General features: G+C 40.3%; 1 protein-coding gene across 30 annotated transcripts in view; it reads left to right on the top strand.

Moving 5' to 3' along the window:
- CELF2 (CUGBP Elav-like family member 2) overlaps positions 1–19553 on the top strand; it is a 652882-nt gene that overhangs the window by 422547 nt on the left and 210782 nt on the right. For all 30 annotated transcript variants that reach the window (XM_060776483.2, XM_060776481.2, XM_060776480.2 and 27 more), the window contains one exon: positions 4902–5098. In XM_060776483.2, the coding sequence (XP_060632466.1) occupies positions 4902–5098 (197 nt within the window). The remainder of the gene's footprint in view (positions 1–4901; positions 5099–19553) is intronic.

Raw genomic sequence — 19553 nt, 5'->3', positions numbered from 1 at the left:
ACCAAAGCAACCACACTTCTAGCACAAACACAACATGTTCTCCTAGAACGGTGGTTCTCAACCTGTGAGGTCCCCAGATGTTTTGGCCTATAACTCCCAGAAATCCCAGCCAGTTTACCAGCTGTTAGGATTTCTGGGAGTTGAAGGCCAAAACATCTGGGGACCCACAGGTTGAGTTGGAAGAGACGTCATGGGCCATCCAGTCCAACTCCCTGCCAAGAAGTAGGAAAATTGCATTCAAAGCACCCCCGACAATTGGCTATCCAGCATCTGTTTAAAAGCCTCCAAAGAAGGAGACTCCACCATACTCCTAGAAACATAGAATCATAGAGTTGGAAGAGACCTCATGGGCCATCCAGTCCAACCTCCTGAGAAGAAGCAGGAAAATCGCATTCAAAGCACCCTCAACAGATGGCCATCCAGCCTCTGTTTAAAAGTCTTCGTAGAAGGAGCCTCCACCACACTCCATGGCAAAGTGTGATGGACAGAGTCAAGATGTTCTTCCTAATGTTCAGATGGAATCTCCTTTCTTGTAGTTTGAACCCATTGTTCCATGTCCTATCCACCTAGAGTAGTGAAAGGAAATTATTTCAACTGAAATTAGCAAACTGTACCCCCTGAAAGAAATCGAGCATCTTGATGCAATCTATCCTAAAACAAAAAGAACACAGCCTTTAGATATTGCTAAAATAACCATGGGTATTACTTTGGATGTTCTATGAAAAGGGAGCATTGTCTGGTTGAGGTTTTTATTTTTAAAATCCCAAGAACTTTAGAAACAAATAGAGCAAAAACCAGAAACACTTCCTCCATCTGTGTTCCCCTGGCACTGTATTTACTTTTCAACTAAAGTGATTCCCTTACGTTGAAATTTCATCATTAACCTAATTCTATAATTGAATTATGAATTAATGTATTCATTTATTAAATGTTTTAATTAAATGAAAAAACTGCTAAAGAGCCAGCACATATTATAAAGCTTAGTTAATTCCAAGGTTAGATGATAAGAGCAGTTGAGAAGATGGGTGGTCGTCTCTGTCTCCAGGTGGCCTTGCTGTGTTCTACATCATGAGCTTCCTTTGTCTCAGGAGATTAATTTTTGGATCATCTTACCCTGGAACTCCTACTGGGATGCATGTGGAAAAAAAGTAATAAGGGAATAAATCAGTAATAATCATAGATGGCACTTTTCAGCTTCATTGTGGTAAGGCTTTTTAGTGCAAGCATTTAACGTAAATCTGAACGGACATTTGACATAAACATGATAGTCATTTGTACTCATCTAATGTAAAAGATTGAATTAGATGTTTTGGATGATTAACAATTAACTAAGTCCATTAACCATCCCTATTAACTTCCCCATCTCTAGATATTTACAGTATTGATGGGGAAAGTCCACTTTTGCTTTAAAATAAGGTGCAGGTTCACCATGCACCTTCTTACAAAACCAATTCCAAAACCAGAAGCCTCAACAGAAGAACAATTATTCTTACAAACAACTTGTGTAGAGGGTATGCACCTTGTTTTAAAGGGGGAAAATAACTTTTTCCACTACCCCAAATTCAGGAGTTTGGGGGGGATATCAGTTCAGATTTATTTATCGTGTCAGGTAACCAAACAGTTGTATTACATTTTTGACAAAACAAACAAACAAACAAACATACAAAAGACACAGAGTTTGCAAGCTTGGTAGTTGATTAAATGTCCTTTGACCAGTATCTGGCCACTTAGAGTGCCTCTGGTGTTGCTGCAAGGAGGTCCTCCATTGTAATGTAGCAGGGCTCAGGTTGCATTGCAGCAGGTGGTCTGTAGTTTGCTCTTCTCTGCACTCGCATGTCGTGGATTCCACTTTGTAGCCCCATTTCTGAAGGCTGGCTCTGCATCTCGTGGTGCCAGAGTACAGTCTGTTCAGTGTCTTCCAAGTTGCCCAGTTTTCTGTGTGCCCAGGGGGAGCCTCTCATTGGGTATCAGCCATTGATTGAGGCTCTGGGTTTGAGCCTACCACTTTTGGACTCCCGCTTGCTGAGGTGTTCCAGCAAGTGTCTCTGTAGATCTTAGAAAACTATTTCTTGATTTAAATCATTGACATGCTGGCTGATGCCCAAACAAGGGATGAGCTGGAGATGTCTCTGCCTTGGTCCTTTCACTATTGGTTGCTACTTCCCAGCGGATGTCAGGTGGTGCAATACCGGCTAAGCAGTGTAATTTCTCCAGTGGTGTAGGGCACAGACACCCTGTGATAATGCGGCATGTCTCATTAAGAGCCACATCGACTGTTTTAGTGTGGTGAGATGTGTTCCAGACTGGGCATGCATACTCAGCAGCAGAGTAGCATAGCGCAAGGGCAGATGTCTTCACTGTGTCTGGTTGTGATTCCCAGGTTGTGCCAGTAAGCTTTCATATGATATTGTTTCTAGCATCAGTTCAGATGAGGCCATTGATGGGTTAAGCAGTGCCAATGCACTCCATCCCCTAAAGATTACCCAACTGTAGCTTAAAACATATACCATACTGTCTTTCTGGATCAATCCCACTGTATTTATCCTGAATGCTTCTAGATATTGGTTAACTGCAGCTCCCAGCATTCCTTTCCATTTATTGTAATGGTAGATGGAGGTTTCTGGGAGGAGCACCACACTTTGCACACCTTCTGTCCCAGAGGGATAAATTGTGTAGCAGATCAAACTTTAAGGTACATTTGCAGAAATAACTGGGAAAGCAATATGTGGAGTTTTGCAGTTTGAGACATTGTAAACAGCATGTTAGAGTGGTAGATTTACATCTTTGCAGAAATGAAATAATTGTGTCCCTTTGGATTTGCATTTGCTCAGCCAATGTGTTCACTTCCTCTGCTACTTTCCTTCCTTGCTCCAAAAAGGTGGGGAAGACTTGCCCCATAATATGCCTTCTGGGATGTGTGGATGTTTGGAACTGGTAGGACTTTAAATCATGATGCTATCCTCTTTGTGGACTTTGCCACAAGGAGAGCGATCAGCCCATTTCAATGTCTTCACCTTCTTTCAATCTTGCTTTCCATTGCTAAGAGAAAAATGTTCTTATATGTCAGACTTCTTGGACCATAAAAGTATTAGTGTTGTTTCTGGTGTGGGTGTTTGGGGGGGGGGGGGGTTGGGGGCGCATGTTATAACTTTCTAACTGCCTTCCTCAACATAATATCCTTCAGATGGTTTTCACTGCAATTCCAAGAAAGAATAGCTAGTGGTCATGGGTGGCTGGATTTGCAATCCCAAAACATCTAGAGAACACCATATTGAGAAAGATATGTAGTATCTGGTACTGGAATTGTTGGCCCAAATATACATTTTGTGCAAGAGGCTGAAAATCCCCCATCCCATGCTTTCTTTCTGACACACACATGCAGAAACATTAAAAAAAATCTAACAGAAATTAAAGTCCTTCCAGATGTCCTCCTAAAATGAAGGAAGAACATTTTATTTTGTGGCTTCCAAGGGCCCTTTCAGACAGGCCCTATATCCCAGTATCTGATCCCAGATTTTGTGTTTATCCCAGATTATCTAGCAGTATGGAATCATCTAATCCAGTTTCATAGAATCATAGAATCAAAGAGTTGGAAGAGACCTCGTGGGCCATCCAGTCCAACCCCCTGCCAAGAAGCAGGAATATTGCATTCAAATCACCCCTGACAGATGCCCATCCAGCTTCTGTTTAAAAGCTTCCAAAGAAGGAGCCTCCACCACACTCTGGGGCAGAGAGTTCCACTGCTGAACGGCTCTCACAGTCAGGAAGTTCTTCCTCGTGTTCAGATGGAATCTCCTTTCTTGTAGTTTGAAGCCATTGTTCCGCGTCCTAGTCTCCAAGGAAGCAGAAAACAAGCTTGCTCCCTCCTCCCTGTGGCTTCCTCTCACATATTTGTACATGGCTATCATATCTCCTCTCAGCCTTCTCTTCTTCAGGCTAAACATGCCCAGCTCCTTAAGCCGCTCCTCATAGGGCTTGTTTTCCAGAACCTTGATCATTTTAGTCGCCCTCCTCTGGGATCAGATACTGGGATATAGGGCCTGCCTGGATGGGGAATACGGCTCTTGCCATACTGCCAGATAATCCAGGTTATCAAGCAGAAAATTCACATTATCTGATTTGAACTGGATTATTTTAGGGCCCTTCTACACAGCCATATAACCCAGACTATGAAGGCAGAAAACCCCACAACATCTGTTTTGAACAGGGTTATCTGAGTACACACTGCCATAGATTCCAGTTCAAAGCAGGCAATATGGGATTTTATTCAGCAGTGTGGAAGGGGCCCTAGACAACAGGAGACTGAATTGACACATGGATACCTTCCCCGATTTGGTGAACTGCATTGTGTTTCTAGCTTAATTATAATAATTATTTTCAAATGCAAATTCACAGGAGTAAATTTTATGCAAATCTATTTCTTTTTGCAGGGGGTTATGTTCCCATGGCATACCTCTGTTTTTAGTCATGTTGTGGAATAAGTGATTTTTAACTGGAACACATCATTGCCCATTTTTTAAAAGGGTAGGCCACTTATCAGCTATGGGTCAAGCCTTCCATATCCCAAGCAACAGGATACAAGTGTATAGAAATGGTACTTTATGTTGAGATTCACAAGCATTGTTATGCAGTTTGAAGTTGCTTCTCACTTTGTTCATCATGGATTCAAGCTAAAGTTTGCTGAGAACACAAGTTGGAAAATAGTGTGATGACAAATTTTTAAAGATGTTTGTTTAAGTCATTAACAAGCTATTTTGTTGATGGTGGTGATTCATCACTCTGGAAGGGATAGCTGTGTTCCGTTTATCTCCTTTTGCCTTTCCTTTTTTGCTGGTCAGAAATGGCATTATTTCAGAAATGTTCCTCCTGATAACCCTCGCTTGCTCTCTTTTGTTCTCCAGTAACGGCACAGCTAACAAGATGAATGGAGCTTTGGATCACTCAGACCAACCAGACCCAGATGCCATTAAGATGTTTGTTGGACAAATCCCCCGTTCGTGGTCAGAAAAGGAGCTAAAAGAACTTTTTGAGCCTTATGGAGCTGTCTACCAGATCAACGTTCTCCGAGATCGGAGTCAGAACCCTCCCCAAAGCAAAGGTAGGACAATATTGACACAATGAGATGAGGAGGGGGTGTGCATTTCTGGAGGAAGGGGATACTTTTAATGTTAATATTTCCTGGTCTCTCCCCCCCCCCCCCCAATTCCAGTCTCTAGAAAAGTTGATATTTTTAGCACATTATAATATAGAATCTTCCAGTAGAATTATTAGAAAATGTAATACCAATGGAGGGTGCATCTACACTGTCGAATTAATTCAGTTTGTCACTACTGTAACTTCTACAGGGTAAAACCATCCTAAGTTATAGATCTGAATTTCTGTGCTTTATTCAATCAGGGTGCAAAGAATTTCTGCAATATTTCTCATGCAGAATGGGAAACGTTGTATCGAGGTCGTATTAGCCAAAAACATTCACCTTTCATGTGAGCTCTTACCCTGAAAAAGACAAAAATTATCATTCTTTTTATTCACACTTATTTTGTTTTGTTTTTTTATTTTCATTATTTTTTTAAAAAAAAGAATATTTGGATCATTTTAAACAAAATTCTATAGCTGGATTTTTGTGAGTCAATTCTTGATCAGTTTTTAATTAGTGTGACAATGCTTATGTAAAATCAACCAGTTGTCATTTCTATCGTGATTGTGTCCATTGGTATTTTATTTTTATTTTTGTTTTATTATCATTTATTATTTTAATGTCATTTTGATAATGTTGTTGTTGTCTGATTTTATTGCTGTATTATGCTGTCCAGGCTTGGCCCCATATAATCCGCACCGAGTCCCCATTGGGGAGATGGTAGCAGGGTAGAAATAAAAATTATTATTATTATTATTATTATTATTATTATTATTATTATTGTCGAAGGCTTTCATGGCTGGAATCTCTAGGTTCTTGTGGGTTTTTTCGGGTTATATGGCCATGTTCTAGAGGCATTTTCTCCCGACGTTTCGCCTGCATCTATGGCAAGCATCCTCAGAGGTAGTGAGGTCTATTATTATTATTATTATTATTATTATTATTATTATTATCAGGACTCACAATAGGATTTAAGTCAAAGCTTTGATTTTTTATTTTTTTATTTTTTACAATATGCAACAGTTTTGTGTTTTTAAAAAAGGCATACAAAGTTCCAAAACTTAGAAAATGATGTAAAATTCACATAATTTATCAAAAGTTGAAAAATTTCACTTCTATATGGTTCTCGTGTCTACTCAAGTGTGTAGCTGTATTATTCGTGGTCCATTAGGTACATGATATACACAACCTGTTAAAAACCTATTGTCACCTTGAAAAACATCTATTAATCTCTTGGATCCATTTTGGGGCATCAAATTGGGGTATGCCACCAAGTACACTCCTTCAAGATCTATCAAATATGTCTGTATATGTTTCCAAATACCTATTTTATTAAACTTTATTAAACACACACACACACACACACATATAATACACTTATTTTTAAAAATACAACAGTTTGATCCTTGATCTACTTCTTCCCAGCAGGATGACTCCACTATTGGAAAGTTCCTCCAAACAGTTTTTACTTTGGGTTGTTGTAGGTTTTTTCGGGCTATATGGCCATGGTCTAGAGGCATTTTCTTCTGACGTTTCGCCTGCATCTATGGCAAGCATCCTCAGAGGTAGTGAGGTTTTTACTTTTCCTGTTCACACTGTTCACACTCATTCAGACAGGACCTCTATAGCATTTGACCAAGGGATAGAGGGGCTGTCCCATGACAGAGTCAGCAAAAAAAAGTCAATTTCTACCCAAACAAATATTTGGAAATAACTAGTAATAATTTATTAATTTTTGGTACTGTTTACTTTTCTGGTAATGAAAGCATATGTGCATCACTTTGTGCAGCTGCAACCTTTTCATGATTTTTCTTGGAGCATGACCTCACTCAGGCTCCTTCCACACAGCTGAATAAAAACCCACATTATCTGCTTTGAACTGGAATATGTGGCAGTATGGACTCAGATAACCTAGTTCAAAGCAGATACTGTGGGGTTTTTCTGCTTTGATATTCTGGGTTATATGGCTGTGTGGAAGGGCCCTCTGTCATTGAGGAGGAATATCGCATAGTTCATAAAATGATTTTGTGACATGCCTTGAGCTTCTCCCTCACACTCCTTTGTGAATATTGCAGTGGCAGTGATGTCGCTTAGAGTGCATTTTGTGCCACAGCCAGGTATTTGTAGCATTCAAATTTTTACATGCATGAAAAAGCAATTCTGCTAATATTTGTCATATATTGTATTTCATATATGAATTATCACAGTAATTAATTTAAAAGCCTACTAGAGTATGCCACATTAGTTATTCTCATGTTACAGAAAGGGAACATAAAGGTTTGGTTGTTTTTTTTTTTTAAAAAAAGGAATTCACATTGCAGAATTTTCAGTTTGACATAACATTAAATGCCATGGAGTGATGCTATGAAATTCTGTTGTTGTTGTTTTCCTTCATTTTGTGGGCTATATTTGCCCCTCTATGTCATAGAGATCTGATACAAAACATACTACTAATTGGGTTGTTGTAGGTTTTCCGGGCTATATGCCCGTGTTCTAGAGGCATTTTCTCCTGACGTTTCACCTGCATCTATGGGAAGCATCCTCAGAGGTAGTGAGGTCTGTTGGAAGTAGGAAAATGGGTTTATATATCTGTGGAATGACCAGGGTGGGGCAAAGGACTCTTGTCTGCTGGAGCTAGGTGTGAATGTTTCAGCTGACCACCTTAATTAGCATTGGATGGCTTGGCAGTGCCTGGGGGAATCTTTTGTTGAGAGGTGATTAGATCAGTTGAAACATTCACACCTAGCTCCAGCAGACAAGAGTCCTTTGCCCCACCCTGGTCATTCCACAGATATATAAACCCATTTTCCTACTTCCAACAGACCTCACTACCTCTGAGGATGCTTGCCATAGATGCAGGTGAAATGTCAGGAGAGAATGCCTCTAGAACATGGCCATATAGCTCGGAAAAACCTACAACAACCCAATGATTCCGGCCATGAATCATAGGAATCTATAGCATGGCGCTATGACAATGAAAGTGGTGCCAAAGTGCTGTCATTTTGCAATTTGGATGGCCTCCAAGGTATAAAGAAGACTTCCTAGTAGCATATTTGCTTATACAATCTCTGACCTCCATCAGTGGTTTGTTAAAACTTGAATATGTTCCAAATTGAAAAACTGATTCATCAAATGCTAGCTGCAGCAGATTCCCAGGAAATGGATAAACTTGTGGGACTGCTGTCTTTTGATCATGTGTGTAGAAAATATATCTTGGGATTCTAGGCAACTTCCAAAATACCCCAACTAGCAAGACAAGCAACTTTTTGAACCTTTGGTTCGAGACTAGACTTCACCAGTATAGTAGTCTCTTGTTTCTGTAGGAATGTAATTTGCATCTTTGACATTCCCAGTAAGGCAGATACAGAGCACTTGTCTTGTTTCTTCCTGGAGTTTGAAGATAACCATAGTGACTCTAATGCACTGAAATAGATTCTTTCCTGTAAGAGAGAAAGGGTTTGGTTATTGATTGCTTGTGTAGTTGGAAGCTTTCTGTTGCTGTCTTTTTAAATTTCTTACTCTCTCTGAAGTCTTGTAAAAACCTTTATTAAAGGGAACATTAAAAAAAACTCTTGGCAAAATGAACAAAGGCTGCAATGTGATTACTTCCTCTGTTAATATTGTCCTGAGGCTGTGGTGGAAAACAGCCATATCATACTTGGCTTCAACATGATATGGAGATTCAAAAATTACTGAAGTGTCTCAATACATTAGATACCATAAGAATTGTCTTCTCATTATTAAGAAATGATCCAAAATTGGGGCTGAAATGCCAGATTTTTTCATAGCATCTTCCCTTTACTCACAAATTTACCTTCCCACTGTGGCAATCTGTCACTGGAAATTATGAAAGGCCAGTAAGTATTGCTCTGTTATGATGAAGAAGGGTAAAACCAGAGGTACGGCTGAATTTATTCCTGTGTTGTGACAACCAGATTAGCACTTTTTGTCCTAGGCTTCAGTACTGGACTATGAAGCAAACAATTACATGCAAGTAGACTTGTGTTTTCTGGAGGACTGCATCAGCAAAGTTTGACTTCTCAGTCTTCTCTCTGCATTGCACGGTGAAAGCAGTATGAAAATATCAGTTCACCATAGAATCATAGAATCAAAGAGTTGGAAGAGACCTCATGGGCCATCCAGTCCAACCCCCTGCCAAGAAGCAGGAATATTGCATACCAGCATAGTATCACAGCACAGTCAAACTTGATTGGCTCTATGGTCATCTTCTTGATTATTTGGGAGCTCATAGCAAGATAAATGGCAAGGAGGAAGAGATAAAATACAGGAGAGGGGAGTCAGAGAACAGGCACACACACACACACACAAATGAAAGTTTGGAGTAGGGTATACTGAAGTAGGTTTATTTATTTATTTATTTGCATTATTTCTACCGCGCTCATATCAGCCCGGAGGCGACTCAGAGTGGCGTACACAATCGGCACAATTCAGTGCCATAAAAATACATACATTGATAAGCAAAAGAACCATTATAGTGCAATTAGACATAAGATAGTGCATAATAACAATATTAAAAGATAAAAACTATATCCTCTCATTCAAGTCCTTATCCGTTCCATTGTCTTGGGCCATTCCTGGGTCATTTTCCAATTCAAGTTTGTCTATTTATTCGGAGGTTCCATATGCTTAGTTGCCCAAAACTTAAAACAAAAGGGCATGGATTCAAATGAAATCCATTTGGTTGTCTTTTTTATCCATTGTATTGGGAAAGCAGAGTTCCTCAAGTCATTTCGCTTGGGCTTAATTTTCGTTATGAATCCTGACTGAGTCTATTGACTCAATTGGATTTACCAACCTGCTGACTTAGAATCATAGAATCAAAGAGTTGGAAGAGACCTCCTGGGCCATCCAGTCCAACCCCATTCTGCCAAGAAGCAGGAATATTGCATTCAAATCACCCCTGACAGATGGCCATCCAGCCTCTGTTTAAAAGCTTCCAAAGAAGGAGCCTCCACCACACTCCGGGGCAGAGAGTTCCACTGCTGAACGGCTCTCACAGTCAGGAAGTTCTTCCTCATGTTCAGATGGAATCTCCTCTCTTGTAGTTTGAACTTGTCAACTTGTCAACATACTTTTCAACTTGTCATTGAACAATTGAGTCAACGGATCTGCTCTTGTTGGGACACACTGACATGATTCAAGAGGTGTAGTTGTACATTTTCAGATGACACACAACCTCTTTCAAGAGAATGTGTCACTGGGTTCAGAAGCAATTGCTGTGCATGTTCCAGTACACAATGGGGCAAGGATCAGGAACACTTGCAAAAATATGTTTGGTTGTGTAATGTAGTCAAAAGAGTGGCATGGAACAACTATGATGTAACTGCTTTTGTGTCAATTTACAATGCAGGACCTCAGCCTGTATGTATTAAACGATATGTGAACAGCTGCATATTTAGAAATAATTATTAGAATTTAGATAGAAATGTAAAAGCTCATCGTGATGCACCTGCTCAGACGCATACTTTTCAACTTCCAAGTGCTCACTCTTAATGAGCAACTCAAAGGCCCTTTGTCTCCCTTCCTGTACTTCTTTAAACTGAGCTTGAAAAACAACAGCTTTTTAAAACGTCGGACGTAAATAGGAGTTTGTTCCCTACTACACATCAATATGCTTCTTGGCAGGGGGTTGGACGGGATGGCCCATGGAATCTCTTCCAACTCTATGATTCTATATGCACCTATGATTGGGAGTAGATGCTTACTCATAAATATTCTGACTTATGATCCCCCTAAAGAAATTTGTTCAGGGAAGATCTGTCTTTGCTTTTGTCTGAGGCTAAAAGAATTTGACTTGTCCAAGTGTGTCTCAATGGCTGAGTAGAAATTCAAACCCTGGTACACAGTCCTAATCCAATATTCAAAGCACCACACCAGTGATAAATAAATGTACATGGGGGTTTTTTTCAGTGGAATTCGTTCAAAGGGAGTTGAGGATGAGAGAGTGTGACTTGCCCAGTATTACCTAGTGGTTTTCACGTTTGAGCAGGAATCCAAAAGCTGGTCTCTAAGGTCCTGGTTCAACACGCAAACTACTTTGCCAGGTGCAGCAACCTATGGAAACACTGACAATTTCAATTCAGATATCACTACCAAGGAATTCAGTGTTCCCTCGCTAATTCGCAGTTCACTTTTCGCAGACTCACTGTTTCATGGGTTTTTGCCTCCTGGCAACGATGGAGCATAGAAGGGGGTTTCACTCTCCCCCTAAGGAAAGAGGGAGCCAATCATAAAAGATTGATGAGACGTGATGGATTAGTTATATGGATGTATTGATGTTATATTGATGTACTGATGTATGGTTATATTGATGTAGTTGCCTTAGTTACTGTTTTAATTGCTAATGTTGTGCACTTTGTATATTGGTTTGGTTGTAAACCGCACAGAGTCGCCTACGGGCTGAGAGAGTGCGGTATACAAATAAAGTAAATAAATAAATAAAATAAAAGATAGAGACAGAGGAGATACAAAACAGTATGTAAATCATGGCCTTATAGCCCCTTCCTTATAGCTAGAAAAATAAAGTTGTGCGATGACTTTAAATCTCTCCTCACTTCTGCCTCACCCTCGGAATGCGAGATATATGTCCCTACTTTGTGGATTTTCACTTTTCGCAGGTGGTCCTGGAAAACGTAACACCCGCGATAAGTGAGGGAACACTTTAATAAGTCAAAATGTGGCTTGCAAACCAACTTAAATATATCATTGCTAACTGTGGCATGTCAGCCAACTGCAAATCACAATTTAAGTGATTCAAACCATCATGCCAAACTACAGCTAGTATTCCTTTTGCCATGATTTCTCTTTTTGTTATGGGTGTGATAATATCAAACCACATTTTGGAGGATCCAACTGGTGTGTATTTAGCAAAGGATGGGATTCCAGGTCTTCTTCTCCCCATTTTGTATCCTCAGTCTTCCCAGTGATTTCCATGTCAGAATATTTGATTACTTTTGTAAGTTTGGGAAGTGATAACAGCAGATGAAAGGATTTCCTTCGTTCTTTTGTGAGCTTGTTGCCTATGCTCCTTACAGCCCTTTTCAAAAACAACCGCCGGCTCCCGTTTTCTCCTCTGCTGTCATTACCAACTGCCTCGTCTACCCTCTAACTACAAATGTCCTACTTCACTTGTTTTCCCGGATACTTTGTGCTGCTGCCAATTCTGTGTGGCAGGAGCTGACAGCAGAAGCAAAGCATTTTCTGAGGCACTTATCCTTCAGCTCTCGCTCTCAGAATTGGGCTGAAAGCTCCTCAGTTCTACAGACCTAACTTCTGTAATTGGAACAAGTTTTGGAGTTTTGTCGAATCAGAACTTTTTAATTTGTTCATTCTTTTCACTTTGGATCTGCAACACAACTTTCATCATTGTTTTGTTTCCCAATATCTTCTTATTGTTTTGCTTTGCTTTTACTTTTAAGGAGGAGTGTAAGGTTGTATTTAATGCTCTCCCCTAACCTCTTCTGTCGGGGTAGAATTGTACTGTAGAATTGTATTGATTGTGGGCATTCCTAATTCTCTAACATGCATTCTGCAGCTTCGCCTAGATTGCCTGCAATAATAATTTTTGCCATCTTGACCATACTCTCGTGCTGCTTGGCCACACATATCCTGGTTTTCATCTGTGACATTTTGGACAATATTAGCAGAAAGAAATGCTAAGGAATCCCAGGTGCTATGAGCTATATTTCAGAGGAAGGAAATGGCAAATCACTTGTAAGTATCCAGAGCCTATAAAACCCCTGAAAAAAAGTCTTGCCAAGCAACTTGAAGGCTCAAGCAATGGGTCCTTGGTTTCTGCTGGGGTTTGGTTCAAAGACCCACTATTGTAATAATTAGATTATATACAATGTCAGTAATAAGATTTGCCTTTGGAATTTTAAAAGGATGTTTTCAAGCCATGGATAGTTATATTGATAGATGCAGAAATTATTATTATTTATTATTTCATATATGTATATCCCACGCTTCTCATACTAAAAGGGGACTCGGGGCAGGCAGCAATTTGATGTCAAAATATAGAAATATAAATATAAACAATTACAATTCAAACCATACAATTAAACATTATTAAAACATCAATTAAAATCATGCAATCCAGATCATAGTCCACGGCCTGTCCAATTGTCAATTCCATTAGTCCGTTATTATTATTGCAATCTTTACTATTTGAATGTTTGGTCCCACAGCTACATCTTAAGCTTCTTCCTGAAAGACAGGAGGGAGGGACCTGACCTGATTTTATTGGGGAGGGAGTTCCATAGACTGAGGAACCCCTGGTGGTGCAGTGAGTTAAACCCTGTGCCGGCAGGACTGAAGACCGGCAGGTTGCAGGTTTGAATCCGGGGAGAGCGTGGATGAGCTCCCTCTATCAGCTCCAGTTCCTCATATGGGAACATGAGAGAAGCATCCCCAAGGATGGTAAAAACATCAAAACATCCGGGCGTCCCGTGGGCAACGTTCTTGCAGATGGCCAATTCTCTCACACTAGAAGCGACTTGCAGTTTCTCAAGTCGCTCCTGATATGATAAAAAAAAACCCCACTCATGCTTGCAAAGGTGGTGGGATCAAGATCATGGCCTCCCCAGATGATCTTAACTTCTGAGGTGGGACATAGGGGGAGAAACGTTTGGACAGGTAAAGTGGGCTGGAACTGTATACGTGGCTGACTTTATATTCAAACACATAGGAAATTTTAACACACATTAAGAATAACCCTTAGGGTCTTTCTTTTCTCCACACCACAGCGCACATTTTACTCTGCTTTGTTAGCTAAGAAGAAATATGATCTTAAAAGCTGCTCTGCCATACTAGAGTTAAATATTTTGTCTTAACAACGTTGAAGCATGAGGATAGGTTTCAGAGTAACTAGTGAATTCCACCCCAATTGCAGCCTGCCTATTTTATAATTCCCAGGGCACAATATTGATTGTAGGCTTATTAAAACCAAATACACCTATTTGCAGAAAATAGAATGTGCAAAACAAACTTGTCTAATAAAGAATCCCCACGCACACACATGCTTTATTGCCCTTATCCCTCATTCATGCTTGGTTACCCACATCCTCTCTACCTGTCTGTGTAGAAAATAGAAGGGGAATAGACAAGATTTCTTTTTCTTTTCCTTTCTATTATGTAAACTTCTATTGGCATACAATCATCTCAGATCACTTCATGGAAATCTTTCTGTTTCCTAGCTCTCAATCTTTGGAAGAAATGAAGTATTGGTAACATCCCTTTCTACTCCGAGGTCCTTTGCTCAGAAGTTTCACAATTTGACATCATTGCTCGTTATCTGTAATGTCCATTGTGATTCATGACCAAAGTTGTTGTACGAACCCACACGATCTCTTCGTTCATCTGGAGAGGCCCTGCTCTCGATCCCATCAGCATCGCAGGTGGGATCGAGAGAGAGGGACTTTTCAATGGTGGCCCCTCGACTCTGGAACTCACTCCCTAAGGACATCAGGCAGGCCCCAACCCTGGCAGTCTTCAGGAGGAGCTTGAAGATGTGGTTGTTCTAGTGTGCCCAGAATAATGATCCCATAGCACTTTATCCCTCCAAAGCACTTTATATTTTTAGGTCTGCTCGTATGTCTTCCACAAACACCACTATCACCTTTTCATCCATGCCTCAGCAATATTTCCAATTTTAATTTTTTACATTTGGCCTTCCCATAGTTTTTAATTGTAGGTTGTCTTATTGATAATGTTATATGTTTATCGTATATGTTTTATTTTAATTGCTTGTATTGTTTGTGATTATTGCTTGTATTGTTGTGTTTGGGCTCGGCCTCGTGTAAGCCGCACCGAGTCCCTTGGGGAGATGGTAGCAGGGTACAAATAATAATAATAATAATAATAATAATTATTATTATTATTATTATTATTATACTGTATGTCTTCAAGCTAACTCTGATTTTGGAATAGTTGGCCATTGTCTTCCTCTGATGCAAGGAGAGTATGACTAGCCCAAAATTACCTAATGGTTTTTCACAGTTGAGCAGAGATTAAATCCTGGTCTCCCAGAGACCTAGTCTTGCACATAAACCACTACACAACAGTGGCCTTTGAATAGGGTGTGTGCTGGGTGAATTGGTTTGTGCTATGTGATTTGGGAAGATTGGGGTGAGAATAGACTTGGGCACGCTATGAGGAAGGGACATGAAAGAGAATAGGAGAATGATGGAGAAATGTGTAAGAGCTGAAATGATGAAGTCAAGAAGACGAATCCACATTCTCTATGCCCACAATATTCCCCCCTGGAGAACGTTGGAGAAATAGCAGTTGATTCATGGAACCTGTCAGGGTTCACCTGTTCCTATCAAACTCCACTTTCTGATCTGATTTATCAGGCAAATAAGCACACCATTCAAGCACAATTCTAGCAAATATATGCCATATCTCCCTTAAGGTACAAACCTGCCCATTGGCCTGTCTTCATGTGTTTGCTCTCAAGCACCACACGAAGATGGCTCACACTCAAGTCTGATCATTACCGTTAGGGTCATTATTGTGTAAATTGGGGTTTTATTTATTTGTTGTGTCAGGGCAACCAGTCAATTATATTATGTTTCTAACAGAACAAAGCAAACAGACAAAATACAAAATTTGTGAGTTTGGTAGTTGATTAAATGTCCTTTGACCAGTAGCTGGCCACTTGGAGTGCTTCTGGTGTTGCTGCAAGAAGGTCCTCCATTGTGCATGTGGCAGGGCTCAGGTTGCATTGCAGCAGGTGGTCAGTGGTTTGCTCCTCTCCACACTCACATGTCGTGGATTCCGCTTTGTAGCCCCATTTCTTGAGGTTGGCTCAGCATCTCATGGTAAAGAGCCAGCACATATTATAAAGCTTAGTTAATTCCAAGGTTAAATGATAAGAGCAGTTGAGAAGATGGGTGGTCGTCTCTGTCTCCAGGTGGCCTTACTGTGCTCTACATCATGAGCTTCCTTTGTCTCAGGAGATTAATTTTTGGATCATCTTACCCTAGAACTCTTACTGGGATGCATGTGGAAAAAAGTAATAAGGGTATAAATCAGTAATAATCATAGACGGCACTTTTCAGCTTCATTGTGGTAAGGCTTTTTAGTGCAAACATTTAACGTAAATCTGAACGGACATTTGACATAAACATGATAGTCATTTGCACTCTAATGTAAATGATTGAATTAGGTGTTTTGGATGATTAACAATTAACTAAGCCCATTAAGCATCCCTATTAACTTCCCTATCTCTAGATATTTACAGTATTGATGGGGAAAGTCCACTTTTGCTTTAAAATAAGGTGCAGGTTCACCATGCACCTTCTTAGAAAACCAATTCCAAAACCAGAAGCCTCAACAGAAGAACAATTAGTCTTATAAACAACTTGTGTAGAGGGTACGCACCTTGTTTTAAAGGGGGAAAATAACTTTTTCCACTGCCCCAAATTCAGGAGTTTGCGGGGGATATCAGTTCAGATTTATTTATCGTGTCAGGTAACCGAACAGTTGTATTACATTTTTGACAAAACAAACAAACAAACATACAAAAGACACAGAATTTGCAAGCTTGGTAATTGATTAAATGTCCTTTGACCAGTATCTGGCCACTTGGAGTGCTTCTGGTGTTTCCGCAAGAAGCTCCTCCATAGTGCATGTGACAGGGCTCAGGTTGCATTGCAGCAGGTGGTCAGTGGTTTGCTCTTCTCCACACTCACATGTCGTGGATTCCGCTTTGTAGCCCCATTTCTTGAGGTTGGCTCTACATCTCATGGTGCCAGAGTGCAGTCTGTTCAGCACCTTCCAAGTCGCCCAGTCTTCTGTGTGCCCAGGGGGGAGTCTCTCATTTGGTATTAGCCATTGGTTGAGATTCTGGGTTTGAGCCTGCCACTTTTGGACTCTCGCTTGCTGATGTGTTCCAGAGAGTGTCTCTGTAGATCTTAAAAAACAATTTCTAGATTTAAGTCATTGACGTTCTGGCTGATACTCAAACCAGAAGCGACCAGCATGTAAATTGGGGTGAACCGATGTTAGCCATCTAGGTGGGTTTGGACTGTTATACTGCCTGCCCAGCTTAATTTCTTTTCAGATCCCCATTCAAACCAACATGATGTCTATTTTGCTTCCCATCCAAAGCTTGGGACATTGATACTTGGAACTAATCTCCCATAATTCACCAGTCAGCATAGCCATGTTGGCAGAGGCTGCTGGGAATTGTAATTTTTTTTTAATTCCTTTTCCAACCCATCAGCTCTCTCGCTGTTAAAATGTTGAATTCGGATAGATAGGAAGAACAAATGGTAGTAGGAAGAGGTTAGAAGTCAAGCTGGTGATTGGAGCTGCATGGCAATTGATGTTGGAGATCGATACTATTTCACTCTCTCCTTAAATGACTTTTGTAAGAAAGTACTACTAATGTGTAATGCAGGTTTATGGATAAAACACGATGGGTTGCAGAAGAGAGAATCTGTGAGATGTGGAGGAACGTGCTCACCTTAGTGCTGGATAGAAATGACCTTCGGAGAAGCAGAGGGATGTGAATAAATGTGAGGTTTTGAGTCAAAGGATGCATTGAAGATGTTCTGCAGATTTGGGGGGGGGGGCACAAATGTAGTGAAAAGATAGAAGCTTTGAAACAAGCTGGAATAATATACAGTGTGAGCTAAAATATATTTGGAACAAGGCATTTTGAACTTATGTGAAGGAAAACGCTAGCATAGTTTTTTCCCCTAATCATATTCTTCCTGCTGTTCCCAGCATTCATATCCATTTTGTAGGAAACCACGTATGCCAGGTAGGGAGAGATCACATAAAAGGTCCATCGGAAAGTAAACGTGTACCCTCAAAGATCTGCCAGGGTTAACCTGTGGTGAAAGATTCAAGCACGCTTGCTTGAGAAAGGTCTTGTTGCATCAGCTTAAAAAAAGGCTCAGAAAGAGCGGCTTGTACTTGCCCTCAGATGTGAAGGAAGGAGGATGTGATTGAATGAGTGAAAGGTATATCTGTGTGCTCTTTCAATTATTTTTAATACTTGCCCTTCTGATAGTGAAGCACCAACCTTTTATATGATTCAACAGGGAGAAGAAGCATCACGGAGCAGTTTTTCACCTTTCTGTGGCTAATTCTCACTGCAGAGGCACCAGAGTTTGCCATGATCACCTAGCATTTGCAGGAGACAGTCAATGCTGATGGCCTGTCTCAAAGCTCCCCAATACAAAGCAAAGAAACAAGCATCTAGTTGAAAAATTAAGCTGAAGGAGAAGCCTTCTCCTAAAAGGATATGGTATAAGAACTTTCTTTAAAAAGTAGGCGAGACAATTTTGTGTCTAAGGCACACAATAATTCTTGAATCACACTCCAAGGGAATCAATAGTTCTCGAATCACAATTCAAAAAGGGTATTGACAAGCTGGAATATGTGTTCAGAGGAACACAACCCAGAAACCGTGGCCTATGGGGAATGGCTTAAATCACTGCCTATGCTTTCGAAGAAAAGACTGAGTTAACATGAGAGTCATCTTTAAATATATAAAGAGGTGTCATATAAAAGACAGAGAGCTGGCTTGTTTTCTGCTGCTCCAATTGATACAAATGAAAAGGAATAGGATTTAGAAGAACTGCCCAATAGTAACACCTGTTCAACATTAGAGCAGATTGTCTCAAAGTCGGGGTAAACCCTCCTCATTTGGGTTTTTTAAAACAGAGGTTAGATGGCCACCAGGATTTTATAAAACGGCAAACCACACTCAACTGCTCACTGGAGGGAAGGATATTAATGGCAAAGATGAAGTACTTTGGCCACATAATGAGAAGACAGGAAAGCTTGGAGAAGATAATGATGCTAGGGAAAATGGAAGGAAAAAGGAAGAGGGACTGACCAAGGGCAAGGTGGATGGATGTCATCCTTGAAGTGACTGGCTTGACCTTGAAGGAGCTGGGGGTGGCCATGGCCAACAGAGAGTTCTGGCATGGGTTTGTCCATGAGGTCACAAGGAGTTGGAAATGATTGAATAAACAACAACAACAACAAACCACTCAAATGAGAGGTTAAGATTCTCTGAAATGGTGGAAGGCTACAGTAGAGAATGTTTAAACATCAGCATAGATACCAATATTTTCTTCTGGATCCCCCCCTCCCATGAATCCATGGATATAGGAGGCCTACTGCATTTAAAATGCATATTATATCCTTTGCTAGAAACCTGGTCTTAGTAGTCCCTTCCAGTGCTATGATTCTGTATAATCCATTGCTTTAATTTAGCTACACCCTTGAAACAAGTTCATAGAAGATAATGGCTTTGAGTCATATGCTATACAACATCCAGATTTGAAGGCATTGTTATGCTTCTAAATACTACCTGCTTTGGTGCAAAACGGGAGGCAGTTGTTCTAGAAGCATCTGGATGGCTAAAATGAAGGTT

This window comes from Anolis sagrei, chromosome 5, assembly GCF_037176765.1.
Source record: "Anolis sagrei isolate rAnoSag1 chromosome 5, rAnoSag1.mat, whole genome shotgun sequence".
NCBI lineage: Eukaryota > Metazoa > Chordata > Lepidosauria > Squamata > Dactyloidae > Anolis > Anolis sagrei.
The sequence above is the reverse complement of the archived record's forward strand: the minus strand, read 5'-3'. Positions and strand labels throughout refer to the sequence as shown.